This window comes from Amyelois transitella, chromosome 3 (genome assembly GCF_032362555.1).
Source record: "Amyelois transitella isolate CPQ chromosome 3, ilAmyTran1.1, whole genome shotgun sequence".
Taxonomy (NCBI): domain Eukaryota; kingdom Metazoa; phylum Arthropoda; class Insecta; order Lepidoptera; family Pyralidae; genus Amyelois; species Amyelois transitella.
This window is the reverse complement of record NC_083506.1, coordinates 11,380,656-11,398,803: the sequence shown is the minus strand read 5'-3', so window position 1 is coordinate 11,398,803 and position 18,148 is coordinate 11,380,656. Positions and strand designations below refer to the sequence as shown.

At 36.3% G+C, this 18,148-nt stretch overlaps 4 protein-coding genes across 5 annotated transcripts; 2 read left to right on the top strand and 2 right to left on the bottom strand.

Annotated features, from left to right (window-relative positions):
- The first annotated feature begins 327 nt into the window (after positions 1–327).
- LOC106129784 (uncharacterized) lies at positions 328–2,721 on the top strand. The gene is made up of 2 exons (XM_060950905.1): positions 328–947; positions 1,880–2,721. The coding sequence occupies exons 1-2, from the start codon at positions 570–572 to the stop codon at positions 2,627–2,629; spliced, it is 1,128 nt and encodes a 375-aa protein (XP_060806888.1). The 5' UTR covers positions 328–569; the 3' UTR covers positions 2,630–2,721.
- Positions 990–2,739, bottom strand: LOC132903240 (uncharacterized). Its single transcript, XM_060950911.1, has 2 exons — positions 2,719–2,739; positions 990–1,828 (listed from the first exon to the last, which is right to left on the bottom strand). The coding sequence occupies exons 1-2, from the start codon at positions 2,722–2,724 to the stop codon at positions 1,058–1,060; spliced, it is 777 nt and encodes a 258-aa protein (XP_060806894.1). The 5' UTR covers positions 2,725–2,739; the 3' UTR covers positions 990–1,057.
- Positions 2,740–3,477: 738 nt separating this feature from the next.
- Positions 3,478–11,867, top strand: LOC106129839 (peptidyl-alpha-hydroxyglycine alpha-amidating lyase 1). 2 transcript variants are annotated; one of them, XM_060951395.1, is made up of 9 exons: positions 3,478–3,698; positions 3,778–3,871; positions 4,013–4,250; positions 5,083–5,211; positions 6,627–6,778; positions 7,711–7,908; positions 8,883–9,037; positions 9,455–9,575; positions 10,099–11,867. In XM_060951395.1, exons 1-9 carry the CDS (start codon positions 3,624–3,626, stop codon positions 10,260–10,262), a joined length of 1,326 nt encoding a protein of 441 aa, XP_060807378.1. In that variant the 5' UTR covers positions 3,478–3,623; the 3' UTR covers positions 10,263–11,867. The 2 variants fall into 2 exon arrangements, with proteins under 2 accessions (XP_060807378.1, XP_060807382.1); XM_060951399.1 differs by having other exon boundaries at positions 3,480–3,698; positions 9,455–9,583; positions 10,099–10,182.
- A 1,950-nt stretch (positions 11,868–13,817) lies between these two features.
- LOC106129785 (methyltransferase-like protein 25B) lies at positions 13,818–17,806 on the bottom strand. The gene is made up of 6 exons (XM_013328451.2): positions 17,587–17,806; positions 16,927–17,378; positions 16,278–16,686; positions 15,852–15,961; positions 15,077–15,261; positions 13,818–14,034 (listed from the first exon to the last, which is right to left on the bottom strand). Exons 1-6 carry the CDS (start codon positions 17,674–17,676, stop codon positions 13,955–13,957), a joined length of 1,326 nt encoding a protein of 441 aa, XP_013183905.1. The 5' UTR covers positions 17,677–17,806; the 3' UTR covers positions 13,818–13,954.
- Positions 17,807–18,148: the final 342 nt, after the last annotated feature.

Below are 18,148 nucleotides of genomic sequence, written 5' to 3'. Positions count from 1 at the left end.
GTATGGATTAAATCTTAATTGCAATTTAAATGTGCGATCTAAGTGAAAACAATATGATCTAAGTTCGAAATGTGCCAAACAGAATCGAATCTCCTAAATCTAGTTGACGATAACGGTTTGATTTGAATCACGAATCTACAATAAATTTGGGTTAATAATATATATTATTTAAACTACTATTATTTATAGTTTTCTTATATCCAGGAAGTAACTTCAAATTCTGCAAACCGTAAAAGAGTAATTGCTAAACTACTGTTCCTGTAGCACCCAACTTGCATAACAGTTATTTAAACGCTCGGTTCCAATAACCCGTTAGCCGTAAAGCTACAGTTACACATGCTCATTACTAGCACGAAAGCATGCCACTATTGAGCAATTGCTACTTAGTGGTATGTGTGTCGAAACATTGCTAATAATTAGCATGCTAATTACGAGTATGCTCAAAAATCGACGGCCGTGCGATTTTTGGGCATGCTACCTGCGGCGCGGGTGGAAGGGGGCGTGCTTTTAGCGCGTGTAAACAGGTTTGCTTATTGAGCATGCTAGTAGCGATCAGTCGTTCACAGTAGATGCGCGTGCACAATTTCTCGCCAAAAATGTCTCGCTGGGGCGATGAAAAAACGTTGAAATTTGTAATTTTATATCGGAACAACGAGTGCCTATGGAATCCGCATATACCACAGTACAAAAACAATATTGCAAGAAATAATGCATATCAAGATTTATTAACCAACATGGACGATTCTACTTTGACTGTGAAAATTATAAAATCAAAAATCAAGAACTTGAGGTCCGTTTACCACAGCGAATTAAAAAAAATTGAGAATTCCAAGCGATCCGGTTCTGGTGCCGCTACTGTGTACAACCCATCTATGTCCTGGTTTCACGAAATGCATTCTTTCCTTGGAGACACTGGCGATTACAGGGACCCTATTTCTATGGAATTGGTGAGTTTTGGTTTACAATACTTAAATAAAAATGCACGTAACTGTTAGTAACACACAATTATTTAATATCATAGAATAAGTAGTACAGCATTTTCTATGTAGTTATTAATTTAAATCATATGACCTTGCCACGGTACCGCCTCTGTAGTTTCAAAGAGCTGCGCATAGGTGTCTCTTATCGCTCCTGCCTGTCGAGAAGCGTGGTTAGCGTAGCGTGTAGGTGGTAAGCCTTCCAAAGCAGTCCGTAGTTGTGCCCTCCATGATCCTGGTACCACAACACGTTGTTGTGTATCTTCAAAGTCGACGCATCTTTGCGTGATGTACATATCAGATGTTTTCCGAAGCCAATTGTGTAAAGAGCAGGCAGCTAATGTAATTCTATCGACATTTTTGGGGGCCATATCTATGGCATCCATAAAAACTCGAAATCGTGTCACTAAAATACCAAACGCATTTTCAACGATTCGTCTGGCTCTCGATAAACGGTAGTTAAATATTTTTTCTTTACGCGTTGGAGTTGTTCGATAGGGCTTCATAAGGTATGACTTTAGAGGAAAAGCAGCGTCTGCCACAATAACTGATTGGTCCGGAAAATTGAGAGAATTATTTTCCAAAGCTTGTGCTAAATTAGATTTTTGATAAACACCTCCATCAGAAGCTCTACCATTAGTCCCAACATTTACGTATGAAAAACAATAGTCATCATCAACTAATGCCAGAAGTATGATGCTATGAGCGCCCTTGTAGTTATAGTAGTCAGAAGTATCATCAGGGGCGAATATATTTATATGTTTGCCATCCAACGCTCCGACACAACCTGGAAAGTTCCATTTAGTTCTAAATCCATGTTCAATGCGTTTCCAATCTTCAGAACCGGGAATCTGTAAAAAAAACAAATAAGTATTTTATAAACTTAATATATTTTTTTACAGATACAAGACAGAGACGAGCCATCGCAAGATTCACAACCAAGTGACGCTGTTTCATATTCAAACTCGTTGACGCCGCAATCGATGAATGTGTTATCACCCTCTCCTAGTCCAACTACAGAAGATCGATCACAATCGCGTTCATCTAATAACTCATCAACACGACGTAGAAAAAGAAGCTTACAAGAAGAACCCATTACATATGCTCTCGATCGTTTACAAAATATTAGTTCTGCTATAAATGCACCGCCTAATTACGACGAATTCCATTATTTTGCTCAAAATGTTGCAGCTCAATTGCGAACTCTACCATTGTACGACGCATTAGATGTACAACATGAGATCCAAACAATTCTGACTGCAGCAAGACGTCGACGCCAGTACCCAAATTTGTCTCCCTTTACACAAACAATGACTTTCATACCTCCCAGTACAAACACAAATACAGTCACTTACACACCTCCTACTACAAACACACAGACAATGACTTTCATACCTCCCAGTACAAACACAAATACAGTCACTTACACTCCTCCTACTACAAACACACAGACAATGACTTTCATACCTCCCAGTACAAACACAAATACAGTCACTTACACTCCTCCTACTACAAACACACAGACAATGACTTTCATACCTCCCAGTACAAACACAAATACAGTCACTTACACACTTCCTTACGCGTTATCCCAATCAGATTCTACTGTCTCTGAAGAAGATTTGTTGAACAAAGCATGGAAAATGTGTTAAAGTTAAATTTAGTTTAGTAAGTTTTTAATCTAGATTTTAAACAATAAATACTTGATTTAAACTAATAATCACTGGTTTACTTTACTTACCCGCATGAAGGATTATCAGAACATTGTATATTGCATCACACACTTCAGGTATAAATAGAGATATAGTAGACCTTGCAACTCTGTGAAGTGCTTCTAATGTGTATAACGAATCTCCAGTTGCTAGATACCTCAATGTCACTTCCAGTTTCACTTTTGGTGGAATAGCATTTCGCATGTGTGTATCTTGTTTCTTTATAGCGCTTTCAACTTTAGATAGTAACTCGTCAAACTGATGCGGTAACATGCGCAAATGATTTTTGTAACCATCAATATCTTCTTCTCGCATTTCTACTAGCAATCGAGTACTTGCTCCAAGTTGTTCCCTTCTACTTAGCCAATCACGGACCCAAATCTTCCTATTCCTTTTACATTGGTTTTTTCTCTTTCTACCTGAGAGAAGTCTTCGGATGCATTGCAACGATAGCAAAAGAATAACTTTATTAAGCTCCGTACGGATGGTTGTTTCATCGTCCATGGTTTTGTTTGAACTAACAAAGAGCATGCTAAAATCGCATTTGTGTTGGAGTGTTTGCTTTGAGCATGCTTATTTAGTAGCATACTTAAAACTAGCATGCTTATTGCTAGCAAATGTAAACAGTTCATAAGCATACTCATATTAAGCATACTAATAGCACGTTTTTTAGCATGCTAGTAATGAGCATGTGTAACTGTACCTTAAGTTCGACGTAGGTGCATCACTAAAACGTGCATACGTCATCACCAAATTCACCAAACAAAACGTCATGAATGAATTAACGTCATTATTATCATTGTGTGCGTGATAGACTGATAAAATTATTATTAGGCATCATTGACTTGTTGATTAAACCAAGCCAATCAAGTTTTATTTTATTAAAACGAATCGAAGATTCGGGCAACCAACAAGTTTTGTGCAATTTTAAATTATGAGTTTGTCTGATATTATTCTTGTTGTCTACGTATTCGTGGCACTGTGTTTTGATAAAACTCATGGCATAAGGGTGAGTGATATTTCGTATCATTATTAAAATGAAATTTATTTTTTAACGACTATGTAATTCACGTAATTTATTTCATTAGTTCGAGGAGGGATTTAACTTTAATAATTACTACGATGGACAGCAAGTACAATCTGTGGAGAAGATAAATGCCGCTTTGCAAAGACTAGACCATGGTTAGTATGTCTTAAAAATATATTAAGTAGGAACTTAAAATTATTAATTTACATAAACATAAAATAATTGTAATATTCCAAGTGAATTCTGTAGTATTCCAAGTGGAGGATAGATCAAATTAAAAAATATAATAATTTTAGTTCCTCAGATGGTCAGCGATTGGCCAGATCCTTCCATTAAGTTTGGACAAGTGTCAGGGGTAGCAATTGACAATGCAGGCCGCGTACTCGTGTTCCACAGAGCGGGAAATATCTGGGATGTAAATTCATTCACTAGTCGGGAAGTGTACCAGAACATTGGGGAGCCCCCTATACCGGACCCCACTATATTGGTGTTCAATGACACGGGAGAACTTGTTGACAAGTGGGGAGAAAATCTGTGAGTACACAATATTTTAATTACCTACTAAGTAAGTATGTATGTACCTACTGTATGATTAAAAATGTATTGGAATTTCCACTGAAAAGCGATATTAAGATTTACTGTTTTCCTTATGTAGGAAGAAAATATTTCAATAACAAATATTATTTACATTACTAATGATTAGAATGAACGGTGAGGGAACAGATCTTGAGGAAACTTGCACATTCACGCAAATGGATGTGTAACCATATTATCCAATACGGGTTAGATTTACCTGCAAAGGGTGCGAGGTCAGATGGGAGTATGTAAAAACCTGCCTCACCCAATCCAGGGTCCATGGTCAGTCAAAGGCATACCCTGGGCTGCTTTCCAAAGTGGTGAGGATGCAACCGGGACTAAAAGCAAGTAGGAAGAAGGACTCTCTGGTAGAATGTTTGTAAAATGTATGGATGTAATTGCCCATAGGTAAAATATACCTAATTAAATAGATAGATAGATAAAACTCTTTATTGCACCATAAGAGTAAAACAGCACAAAACAGACAGAGATGGTACAAAGACGGACTTATCGCTAATGCAATCTCTTCCAGTCAACCTTTGGGTGGAAGGAAACCAAACAGATTAGTATAAAGATCTAGTTAAATGTTAAGGCCATTCTAGTAGTTTTGCCCCAAAAACCATGAATAATTTATTAAAAATGGCAACTCATTAACATATGTCTTCAAAAATGTTCTTTATTGGTAATTTTTTTGCATTTTGCATGCTACATTACTAGACATGTCTAGAAAAATTTGTCTGGTATATTTTTAATTATTTATACTACAACTTCTCTGCCGTACAACCCTCAGGTTCTTCATGCCCCACGGTATCACGGTGGACCACAGCGGCAACGTCTGGGTGACAGATGTAGCTCTGCATCAGGTGTTCAAGTTTACTCCCACCCAGAGACAGGCGCCCGCGCTTACGCTTGGGGAGAAGTGAGTATTTAAATATAGGTATTATACTAGGTATTTAAATATAGGTATTATAATAGGTATTTAAATATAGGTATTATACTAGGTATTTAAATATAGGTATTATAATAGGTATTTAAATATAGGTAGTATACTGTATTTTGCCGCGAGTCCGTTCGCCATGTAAGATCTGCACTCACACACAACTGCATTTTGTCATGTGAACAAAACGTTTTTATATGTTTATTAACTATTGCACCTAAGATGATTAATGTGAAGTAATGCAAAAGTATGAGGTATCGTGGCAAGTATATACATTCATATATAATCACATCTTTATCCCTTACGGGTAGACAGAGCCAACAGTCTCGCAAAAACTAAAAGGTTCAGCTGTATTGCTAAATGATGGAATTGAGATTCAAATAGAAGAATTCCCAGTTTACTATCATATCCCTTAATCGCCTTTAGCGACGTCCATGGGAATGAGAGGCAGTGGTCCTATTGTGTAGTGCCAGGAACCACACGACACATCGAAAGATGTACTTACCTACCGTAGAAGAAGAATGCGTAAAACCATGCTTCTTGCCCGCGTCGGGTAGGCAGAGAATCTCGCCACTTGCCATGATCCATTAGAGCTACTTTATCAACTTTCAGAGGTTCAATTTCCATTGGCATCCTTCAATTTCGAAACCAAATTATATACAGATACATCCCGTGACCTTATAAATAATTGTTATTAAAGACACAAAATACTTACATAATTTTGATGCATACAAATTGCGTAGAATGAGAACTGGTTATGCTAAGACCACAGACTGGTCTTTATAGAAAACTTTAAAATTTTATCATAGCGTCACATGGCATGAAGAGATTTGGCAAAGTTTTTTATTTGTATATCGATGCACTAATTGTTTTAAGCTTTTCTCTTACAAATACATATATCGACCTGAGCGAGTAGAGATCCTCAAGTGACTTGTAGGAGTATTTTTTTTGATAATTTCCTATTTTTATTCAGATTTATCGCACACGCGACGCCATCTTTATCAACTATTTCTGTCCCGTTTAACGTCGTAATAAAGGGCGAAACAGCGATAGGTTTTTGTACGATTCAACACAAAAATAATTTTTCAATTCGAACCAGTAGTTCCTGAGATTAGCGCGTTCAAACAAACAAACTCTTCAGCTTTATAATATTAGTATAGATAGCCTAAAGCCTTCCTCGATAAATGGTCTATTCAACGCAAAAAGAATTTTTCAATTCGAACCAGTAGTTCCTGAGATTAGCGCGTTCAAACAAACAAACTTTACCTACAGTTTATAATATTAATAGTATATAGTATAGATAGTATAGATTAATTGAAATATTTACGATCCTACTTCAATAACTTGTCAATTTGTTATAGTAGACTTTTTAATTAATTTCTTTTTTTTCCACCCAGGTTCATCCCGGGCAACAGTGACGGTCGTTTCTGCAAACCTAGCGCCGTGGCCGTGCTGTCGAACGGCGACTTCTTCGTGGCTGACGGCTACTGTAACCACCGGATCATAAAGTTCTCGCCCGCTGGGAAGATCATACTGCAGTGGGGGAAACGTATGTTTTTATATATTATTTCGTTGTTTAGTTATTAAAAAGATTTTAGTTGGTCAATTGAGCAAGACTTATAATAGCAGAGTTCTCTTCAGAGTCGAAGTGGCCGTGTATTAATAACAATATTATTTGTAACAATTACAATTTGTAAAGTACCTACGGACTTAATGCTAATAGCATTATCTAACAGTCTACCATTGAGTTGAGCGGAGAACCTTTTTGTGGGTGATAATAATAATGTATAATAAACATACTTACTATACGATTTATACTAAAATCCTATACATAATATATACCTATATACTACACTAAACATACATATATATATATATATTTGCAGCAGATTACATACAGAGATTATTTACTCTCTCATGACTATGTCAGAAACAATTGAAACAGAAAAAACAATATTACTACTTCATGATGAGGGAAAACATGGAAATGGAACCTGCCCTTTGTTTGGAATTGTTTACACAATTCCATATCTAATTGTAGATACATAGGTACATATAGTCACGTCTATATCCCTTGCGGGGTAGACAGGGCCAACAGTCCTGAAGAGACTGACAGGCCACGTTCAGCTGTTTGGCTTTATGATAGAATTGAGATTCAACTAGTGACAGGTTGCAAGCCCATCGCCTGAAAAGGAATCCCAAGTTTGTAAGCCTACCCCTTACTCGCCTTTTACGACATCCATGGGAAAGAGATGGACTCCATCTTCCCGCCACCAATACAAAAAAAGAATAGGACCACTCGGTCCTATTCTTTTTTTGTATTGGTGGCGGGAACTACACGGTCCACCACACCTGGGATTTGACGGGTAGTAATGTCTTGTAGAGACATTACTACCCGTCAAATCCCAGGGATAAGGTGGCGCTATTCCACCCTGTCGGCAGCACACGGTCCTCAATTAGACATTACTAACCCGTACCCAGGGTCCGGCAGCGACCCGTTCGTGTTCAACGTTCCCCACGCGCTGACCCTGGCTGAAGACCGCGGGCTGGTGTGCGCGGCGGACCGCGAGCGCGGCCGCGTGGCCTGCTTCCGCCACGACAACGGCACCTACGTCACCGGCTTCAGCTCCTGGCTGCTGGGCACCAGGGTCTTCAGCGTGGCCTACGCTCCTGTACATGGTGAGTTGCTGCTGCTGCTGCAGAAGAAAGGAAATTAACGTCTTGTTCCAGTGGAATTAGCATGCTGAAGTAGCAGTGGGAAGAGTAGGTCAGTCACGGAGTCGGAAGGGTTTTGAGGTAGCTAACGTCACCGGCTTCAGCTCCTGGCTGCTGGGCACCAGGCTCTTCAGCGTGGCCTACGCTCCTGTGCATGGTCAGTTTTTATTGCTGCTGCTGCAGAAGAAAGGAAATTAACATCTTGTTCCAGTGGAATTAGCATGCTGAAGTAGCAGTGGGAAGAGTAGATCAGCCAGGGAGTCGGAAGGGTTTTGAGGTAGCTAACGTCACCGGCTTCAGCTCCTGGCTGCTGGGCACCAGGCTCTTCAGCGTGGCCTACGCTCCTGTGCATGGTGAGTTTTTATTGCTGCTGCAGAAGAAAGATAGTTGCCGTCTTGTTCCAGTGGAATTTGCTTGCTGAAGTAGCAGTGGGAAGAGTAGATCAGACATGGAGTGGAAGGGTTTTGAGGTAGCTAACGTATCGACAAAAGTAACTTTAGAAAACCAACTCTTGAATTATCCACAAGATGGTCTGTCGTCTTCATCATGCTTGCAAACTGGCTTTCAACGTGTGTGACATCATCAACATCTTTTCTACCAAATTCTTCACAGAACGAGTGTTATTGCAAAACATATTATAACAAAGAAAAAAATAATAATTTTTATATCTACAGTTAAAACTGAGGGGTTGGCTGTTCTGATTTCGCTTTATTGTCATTAATCGTCATCTTCAAAGGTAAAGGTCAAAAGTACCCGAAACCGCCGAGCTTGCATGAAGAGAGTTATGAACGTGGATGAAGCGAAGGAAGTATGCAGAGATCGTGGCAAGTGGAAAGAGGTAGTCTCTGCCTACCCCTACGGGAAAGAGGCGTGATGTTATGTATGTTTGTATGTATCGTCATCTTCATTTATTTATTATCCTTGTATTTCTCGGTCAGGCGGTCGTCTATACATAGTGAACGGTCCGTACGGCGGGGCGGCGGTGCGTGGGTTCGGCATCGACTTCACATCGGGGAGGCTTATCTCTACTTTCGCACCCACCGGTGGGTTCCGGAATCCACATGATATCGTCGTCTCCAACGATGGGTCTACCGTGAGTATCTGTTTGGGAACATAGGTATAATAACAAGCTATAATACTTATATCTAACAAAAATATATAATGGAACATAGGTATAATAAATCTAACCTAAAACAGCCTATGCTATCTGTTAAAAGTATACCTACATTTTTATATGATTCGCAATTTTGAAAACGGAATAACGGACTGACATTGTACCATTTCAATTCTTTAAAGTCTGGTAATAGATTTCATAACTAGCAATTTGTAAAAGAAACATTCAATCTGTAAAAAAAAAATAAAAAATAAAGGAATTGCGCGGGAATTAATAATATTATTTTATCGCTAAAGATAGTAGACTAGCCGAATAAAATCATTCATTTGCCCGAGATTTTTAAATATAATGTAAAGTGCATGTGTAGTATTTTAATAAATTCTTCATAATTGGCAGGTGTACGTAGCAGAATTAGACCCGCATCGAGTTATAAAGTTTGTGGATGACAGTCTGAAGAATGAAACGCGAGAGATTGCACAGAGCGTGACGACACGAGCCAAGCCGACAGTCACCAGCGGTAAGTAGGTGTGTTGTGTCGTTTGTTCTGTGTTTTATTATAACTATCTACTAACATCGTTTTGACGTACCTAACAAGCAACATTTGAATTTCTTTTTATAATGTTCTTTGATCAAAACAAAGAAACTTTAAGTGGTGAATAAAAATGTGAGTGTTTTCATGGTTGTTGCATTTTTTGCGGTGCCATTCTCGCTATCACTTTCGACTATGAATATCGTTTTTGTAAATTGTGTAGTTAGGTTATAATTTAGGTTATATTGCAATTTGTCAGTGGAAAGTCTATATCGCCTCTTTCTATATAGATATATATCCACGGAAACGATATGTAGAGGGATATGTTTTCCAAAGTTTACGGAAAAAATATTATATAGTGTACAACAAATTCAGGTTTAATTATGGTTGGTCAGTGGAAAGCCTTTATGGCTTCTTTAGTATGTAAAGGGCCTATTCTAAAATGCCGTTTTCAGTGTCACTATAGGCAGTAAATATAAATCTTGTAAATTGTTATGTATGATGTTTTCAGAGGCGAGTTCCGCTCCCACCGCGGAGGGCGGCATCAGCATGTCGTGGTGGTGGGGCGCGGGGTGGGGGGTGTGCGCGGTGGGGGGCGCGCTGGCGGCCGCGCTCGCTCTGCGCAGCGCCAGAAACGCCGGTAAAGAGCGCGAAGCTCAACCGCTAGTCTCGTAGATCTTTCATTATTTATGTTCACTTTGATTCCTGTTCCATTTTTGAATTTTGCTTCTCGCAGTAGACAAAGATGTTCGTTTCAGAAGTTGGCACTTTGATTTGGATTCGATTTTTGAATTAAGTTATTCAGAGGGGCTACCTTATTACCCTCAATGTTTGTTTTTTTTTTATATCGCTCCACTTCATTAATTTAAATTTATTTTTCATAGATTTTCTACTTTAAATGAGTAGCAAAATTCAAAAATATACACCTAATTAAAATTCTTCTGATAAAAAGCACATAAACCGTACCAAGAACTTACTATAAGGTACGTATACATAAGATTATAATCCATTGAAAGATTATTTTTGGTTATTTTTATTATACTTTCGTCGCACATTGACACATTCCGATTGTAGTTATTTATTTTGCTTAGTGAGAATATATTATTTTATGTTAATATTTTATTGAAATATTTTTCAAATAAATTTATTCATTGTGTTTTACTTATGAATATAATTTAATTTTTAAACTGATGACGGATTAAATCTACGAATATTATTAATTTTTTGTTTTGTGATGTACTTAATATATTTTTCTTTACAATATTACACTATAATGTTTATATCCATGTTTTTACTTAAAATTGTGTTTACTTAAAATTCAACTATTCCATAGTTACATATAATAACTATAACATATACAATAATTTTATTAATTTGTATAGGTTAGTAAAATATATAGATATTGATGTTGAATTAATGCTACAAGATTATGTAGTATGTATGTTCATTATTGTTAACGTGTAATTAATAGTGTCGTAATATTTTCAAAAATAAATAAATATATGGCCAACCGAATTTACAAACGACTAAAAGTTCCTAAAACAATATATAAAACGTATGTGAATCATGTTCCCGAATTATAATCAAAATGTACTTACGTACAAGTACATGTTATTTATATTAGTGATAAGAAAGTAATACGTATATAGAAAGTTGAATGATCTCCAGTTACTTGATCTGAGATTCAATTTTATTTGACTTTTATTTTTGTGATCTTATTTTAAGTTATTCGCTACTAGACTTACTAGTAAGTAATTAATTATTTGAGCGGCTGCAAATAATATTAAAGCATTCCCGTTAATTAATTCGATTCCGCACAAATCCCACTTTTATGATGTGACCAGTATATAGTGTCGCCACATAAGGCTCAATTAGGGTCTTAGGTCTGATTTAAATCACTCATGTAGGTATCACTATGTTCACTTGGGTGAATGAAGTGCCTTTTGGTAATCTCAAGTACCTTTTATAAAATGTAATGGTGAACAGCGCCCCTCAAGAAATACATTTCTTACAGTGAAATTAATGATTTTGTGCATTTTTATTATAAGAGATCTGAGATAGATTGAAATAAAGAAATCTATTAACCCAGGTATCATGGCCTAGAACGATATGGTGAAATAAACGCGCATAGTTCTATTTTTAGGCATGTTTAGTTTTTAAGGTCACAATTTTACAATTTTATTATGTTTTAAAATATTTTTTTGTGTCGCTTATATTTTGTGATCGTAAGTAGACAACTGTATTGTGATGTAAGGTATTTATTGAAATATATTTATTGGAAGCAGCTTTTGGATTTTTATTTTTCGCACTTCGCATCGCATGGCCTTTCCATTTTATCCGCTTCTTTTACACAATTTTGTTGGTCGCACAGTTATTCCACATATTTTTCTCAAAATCGTAGAATTTTTATTAATTAAATGTAGCACATACTAAATATTTAAGAATTTTTACAATCTGGCTGTATCTTAGCTGATTGTCACCATTAGTTAGCAATTTAATATAAATAAGACGTTTTGGAAGAATACATGTATGTTTAAGTCAATCATCCCCATAGAATTTCTACAGAATGAGTAATTTTTTATCTTTATTAAAAACTAAGTATTTTTAAAAATACCTGCCTATAAATTATTTTACAGAAAAAAAGTTACAGTTCGCAAATTAAAAAAAAACTTAATTTAAAATTTTTGGAATATAAGTAATTAATTAAACCTAACTTAATACAGGCCGGTGCGAAGCCTCTTAAAAAAGTTTTCTATAACACCTCATTCAATTTTGCAATCCGAAACGTACAGTCGCGTACACCCATTCATTTCAGGTCGCAAAAGCATAACCAGACGGCGTTGGGAGTACAGTCACGGTGAGTTCAAACTGCGTCGGCTGCTGGAGCGTCGTCGCTTCACCCGCGTCCACTCGGACGACTCCGACGACGAGCCGGCGCCGATGTTGCCGCAGCAACCGCCCGCCAACGCATGATGCCGCACGCCAATGGAATGCTATATGTAAACTAGGTATAGGATGGGGCTTCGATGTGAGACGGGATTTTACGTTTTATTTGAGAGTGTAAGTAGGTCGCTTTTCGCGTAACTTGGAAAATACAATTAACCAGGACTATAATAGACTGATAGTTAATTTCAAACCTTCACCCCGTCTCCGGTATTTTAGGGGCTGATTTAAAAAAAAGTATCCTATTGTAGAACGAGGGTTTTTAACTAAGTAGGCATACATGCCAAATTTGTATCGAATCAGTCCCAACTATTTATAATGTTACTAAAGGCTAATCCTTTCAGCCAGTCCATACGCCTACTGATGGACGCGTCATCAGAAAGATTTACTAGTACACACTCATATGTTAAACCCAATTGCAATCATTTACAGCCCATGTAGTTCTCACTGATGTGCGTTTATCAAGCCTACATATTTATTTCCTAGAACTAAAAAATAGGGATTTTTCAAAGGTGCTATTTATTTCTATAGAAATGTGTTCTGTTCATACTTTTTGTAGAAACAAATGTTGAATTTTAGAATATCCCAATTAACATCGAAGCTTCAACATCAAAATTGTTGAAAATCAGTGTGAATGAATTTATACCTAAGTACTGAACGGCCGCCTTACGACTGCGCCATGGAGCAGTCGATAGGTTTAAAAAGTTTATAGAAATTATAAAAGTACAAAGAAAACTTATTTTTCCCTATTATAAACCCCATAAAGGAACTATATTTTAAGCATGATCTAACAGTGATTAATTTGCGTAAAACTGCGAAGAATAATTAGTTAACGGCCTTTCTGTACTTACGCTTGTGTGAAGTTCCGTGATAAACATGTATGGAATCAATGTAATTATGTCAAGTAAGATACTTAATATAGTACTAAGATTAGTATTTACCAATAGGAGTTATATACATATAAAGCTACATTCACATATCGAAGAGTTGAAACCGCGTCAGATACAATGGCCGGATATAGTTCAAATTATTCGAAATAACGTGCCAAAATTGCATTTAAAGAATAACGCACCAAGTCAGAAAATCTTTGAATATGAACGTATTTACATGACCAGTACTTACTTAAATAGTTCCTAATCATTACGTTATTGTTTATCATATTAAGTTATTTAGTTATTAAAAACCTGACTGTGTGAATAAATGAAAATATTAATTGATTGAGTATGGTTACCACAAAGATTTAATAAAACAATCAGATTAGATTATATAAATAACTTTATTCGGTATTTATAAATTCGGTTTTTAGTCATTTCCTATTACAATCATAAAAAAAAACAAATCACACCTATTTCCCTTGGGTAGGCAGCGAGATATTAACAGGCTTTTTTGTTCTTATAACTCTCTTCATACACGTCTCATCTTTTTCATTTCCTCTTGGCGATGATTATATGATTTCTGGGAGATATTTTAGGATCAAACACAGGATGGATTGTGCACGATAAACCTGAGAAAATAATAATAATATTCTTATTTATTTACTTTAATTCTAATCAATTGTTCAGCAAATCAAATCATTATTCACAAAATATATCACGCCATTTCAATACATAATTATATTAAGTATATTAAAATTATAAGTGCCAAAGATAAAAAGACAAACTAGCGATGAATTTTACACCTGGTTGTTAGGATATTTGAACAAATTTTTGAATGTTTGTTTGTGACCCTTTGAACGGAGGACACTAATTTTTTAAACAGAATTTTACATAAGTAGTTGGGAGACATATAGATCTTCTTACAACAAATTACACGGAAGTCAAATCGCGGTGAAAACAAAATGAAAATATGTTTTCTTTATAACTTACCTAAGTATGCTTGAGTTCAATTGAAACTGTGAATGTAACCTGTGTGTTGTTGTACAAATGTATATGTGTAAAGTATTTAATGTTATTAAATGTGTTTATACATATTTTCTCCTTTATTAAAGAGACTCGATCAATTGGTCGCAGGTGCTGTGTTTTATTGAAACAACTACACTACATAGAGTACTCTAAAGTTTATACGTCCGCCGAATAAAAACTAAATAAAACAGTGGTCTTATTAACAATTGAATTAAACATAGGTATAATCCAAAACAAAATGTCTCCACTGATATCTTGTTCCTAACGGTAATACAATAGCGGATATTATATAATCTAGGCACAACCGATTCAATATAATTTATTATAAAAGTTTGTTTGTTTGTAAACTTTTTATTGCACATAAAAATAAATATATCAAATTAAAAAAAACAGTTACTGGATTTTGAATTTAGAAAAGTTTCACTAAATACTGCAGTTGAATCTCATATCAGAAGTGACCAGCAGGCTTCGCGCTGCCGTTAGACGCTATTTCTTATCATATAAAGTATAAGCGCTTTTACACAGTGTGAACATAACTTTACAATCATTGCAATTACCATTACAACAGTAATGGTAATTGCTTCAGTACAGATATTACAATTCTGACTTTATTAATATTATAGAAAAACGATCACGCAAACTTACCATGCTCCAAAACATAAAGCACCCTGTCCAATAGGATCACTGTTTCCACCAGTGGCGCTAATGCCAGCCGTAGACTATAAACGGTGACCACGCGCCGCCATTGCTCCAAGTCGGCTTCACCTCGCGCCCACGCGTGGGCAGTGGGCAAATTGATGTTCAATTTCTCTGTGGCTAAATGGCAGTATCTGAAAAATTCAGGCAATTCATTTCCTTATATCGATTTGTGCTGTGTGGTTCCCGGCACCAATAGAAAAAAAGAATAGGCCCACTCCATCTCTTTCCCATGGATGTCGTAAAAGGCGACTAAGGGACAGGCTTAAAAACTTGAGATTCTTCTTTTAGGCGATGGGCTAGCAAGCTGTCACTATTCGAATCTCAATTCTATCATTAAGCCAAGTAGCTGAACGTGGCCTATCAGTCTTTACAAGACTGTTGGCTCTGTCTACCCCGCAAGGGATATAGACGTGACCATATGTAGGTATGTATGTATATCGATTTGCGAACAAGAGGAGGATGTCATTTCCTAGGAAAGGGAATTAAATCCAAAGAGTTAGGGAACTCTTGAGTATATATTGACGGCCTCTGTGGAGTAGTGGTAGGGAGCTTGCTTGAAGACACTGAAGATCCCGCCCGTGGCATGATGAGACTTTCTCTGATTGGTCTGGGCCTTGGATGTTTATCGTTAATAAGTTTTTACACGTTAGGATAAGATACTGTAGAAACGCTACCTTATTTTATACCATAAAAATTAACCAGTAAGTGATTTGATACATACTGCTTAAAAGACAGGCTATTTGTATGCTTTATACTTCTGACAGGGGCGTGTTTGAGTTTAGGATCATTGGCCAACAATATCCTTTCAAGAGCAGATCTGTATGCATGTACCTGAAATTTTTAAAGCATGTAATAACATGAACAATAACAAAAGATCTAGGAGTGAAGCGAAAAAAGTTTGCAGAGATTTTGACAAGTGAAAAGATGTTATCTCTGCTTAAGTTTCCCCTCTGAGAAAGATGCACGATTTTAAGCATGTATGTGTGAATATAATATTAGGATATCCATTAAAGTAAAAGAAAAATAAAAGCGATTTCTGTAGGTACAGTCAACCTCTATAGAATTCTATGATGTCGCAATTTGACATTATCATCCCTTACTAACTATATCAATAAGAAAGAAAAACCTTCTTAAAACTGACACCTGCCTTCAAATCTTCATAGTCTCCTTTTATCAACCTCTCGCAATACACCTCAATAGCGTGACAGGCAATCTCTCTGCTCACAAATGACAGCCCACTATCCAGGGTTGCCACATAAGAACTCATAGGATACCCTGAGCTACCACACGTCAGCTTCATGTAACAACAACCGACCACACATATGAACTTTACATTTTTTGAGTTAACAAAATGTTTTAGCAATAGAGGTCCTAAGTCTCCGCAGGGATGGAGACCCACTAAACCATAGTGTTGCATTGTCTCTGGTAGCGGCATTTGGTCTAATTGGTTGATAGAAGATAATGTTATATTGAAATGAGAAGGTTGGCGTAGTTTAGCTACACTTTCTCCATCCAAATGCTTTTTTGCAGTGTATTCCAGTTCCAGGTCTAATTTTCTGAAACAATAATAAGAAACAACATTATTCTTTTGGTCTAGTAATAATATTTGGTTGATTAAAAAATAACCATCAAATATTTAAAGTTCTGGTAGTGAAAGCTACTTAAATATTAGGTGAACTTAATTAGAAATCCATTGATAATATAAAAATAAACTAAATTGGAAAAACTTCAGTAACTTTACAAATAAGGTCTGTAAGGTAATTAATTCTTCAATACTACATACCAACAGTACAGACCTCGCCTCTTCAGTCAATTGTGTCTGGCACTCTATGCCTGCCGCGTGAAACTCATGTTTGTACGCCAGCATACGCACCAAATGTCCCAACCCTGAGCCAAAGTCCACCACAGCATCACAATCTACTTCTGAACCCGTCATCTTCACTATGTCTGCCATTACACTTATTTCATGCCTTTTCTTCAGTTTCACATGCTTCAAAAACAAATTCTTTAACTTTGGAAGACCCGATGCATCATTTGAATTAAGAATTTTACTTTCTAATTCACACTGCCTTTTCCGCGGCAGACTTAAAGCCGCCACTGATTTTATCAAAGCAAGAAAAGACAATGGTAACATGTGATTTATGTGTTTGCCGGATATTAAAGCACCAATACTTTGAGGGTTCATATCTTGAAAAACTTCTTGCCAAGATAGTGGTAATTTGCTCCAATGGTCATCGACGAAGAAATCCTGTAGAAACAATGCATAAAATACAACTTTACGACTACCTACGCAAATACTTCAATGTTAAAAATTTTGCTTTTGGTCCATAAACAATACTTTGTCGAATTGAAGAGCTCTACATAGCTATGTAGTTAAGATTTTCATATCTAAGTAGAAAATAGACAAAGAAAAAAAGTAGGTACGTACCTAACATATTGAAAGTATAAAAACTTACCAAAACATATAGATCCAAAAGCCATTCGTACATTTTCACTATATTCAATGATTTTCTTAGAGAACATTTTACGGTTTCTTCGAAGCACATTTTATCAAAATAAATTGTTTTCTTGAGAAAAAGAAACTTGCTTTGCAGTTTTACACGTTTCACATAAAGTTTCACAAACACCAATTTAACATTTCATGGGATTTGTTTACAGTTTTTATTCTCCAGAAATGACTATAATTGACAGTTAACATTGAAAGGGAATAGATTTCATCTCATACAGCCAAATTTTAGCCAACATCCAAAAGGAAAATTGTACGTTTTCATCAGAGTCAATGCACCCTGAAAGATGATTATTTAGAGGTAATCGTAATTTGTATTGCTTTATTGTTTGAAATGAAATGAATTCAAGAAATAGGTACCAAGATGAGACCGAGTCCAAGGACGATCTTAAATAAGTCTGGCACAGACTTTACATTAATGTTCTTCTTTCCTGTTGGATTGTCCCAGTTTTATCCTTTCTAGAATGGAGACTATGGATCCTCGATTGGGTTCGTCAGGTTTTTACACGAAG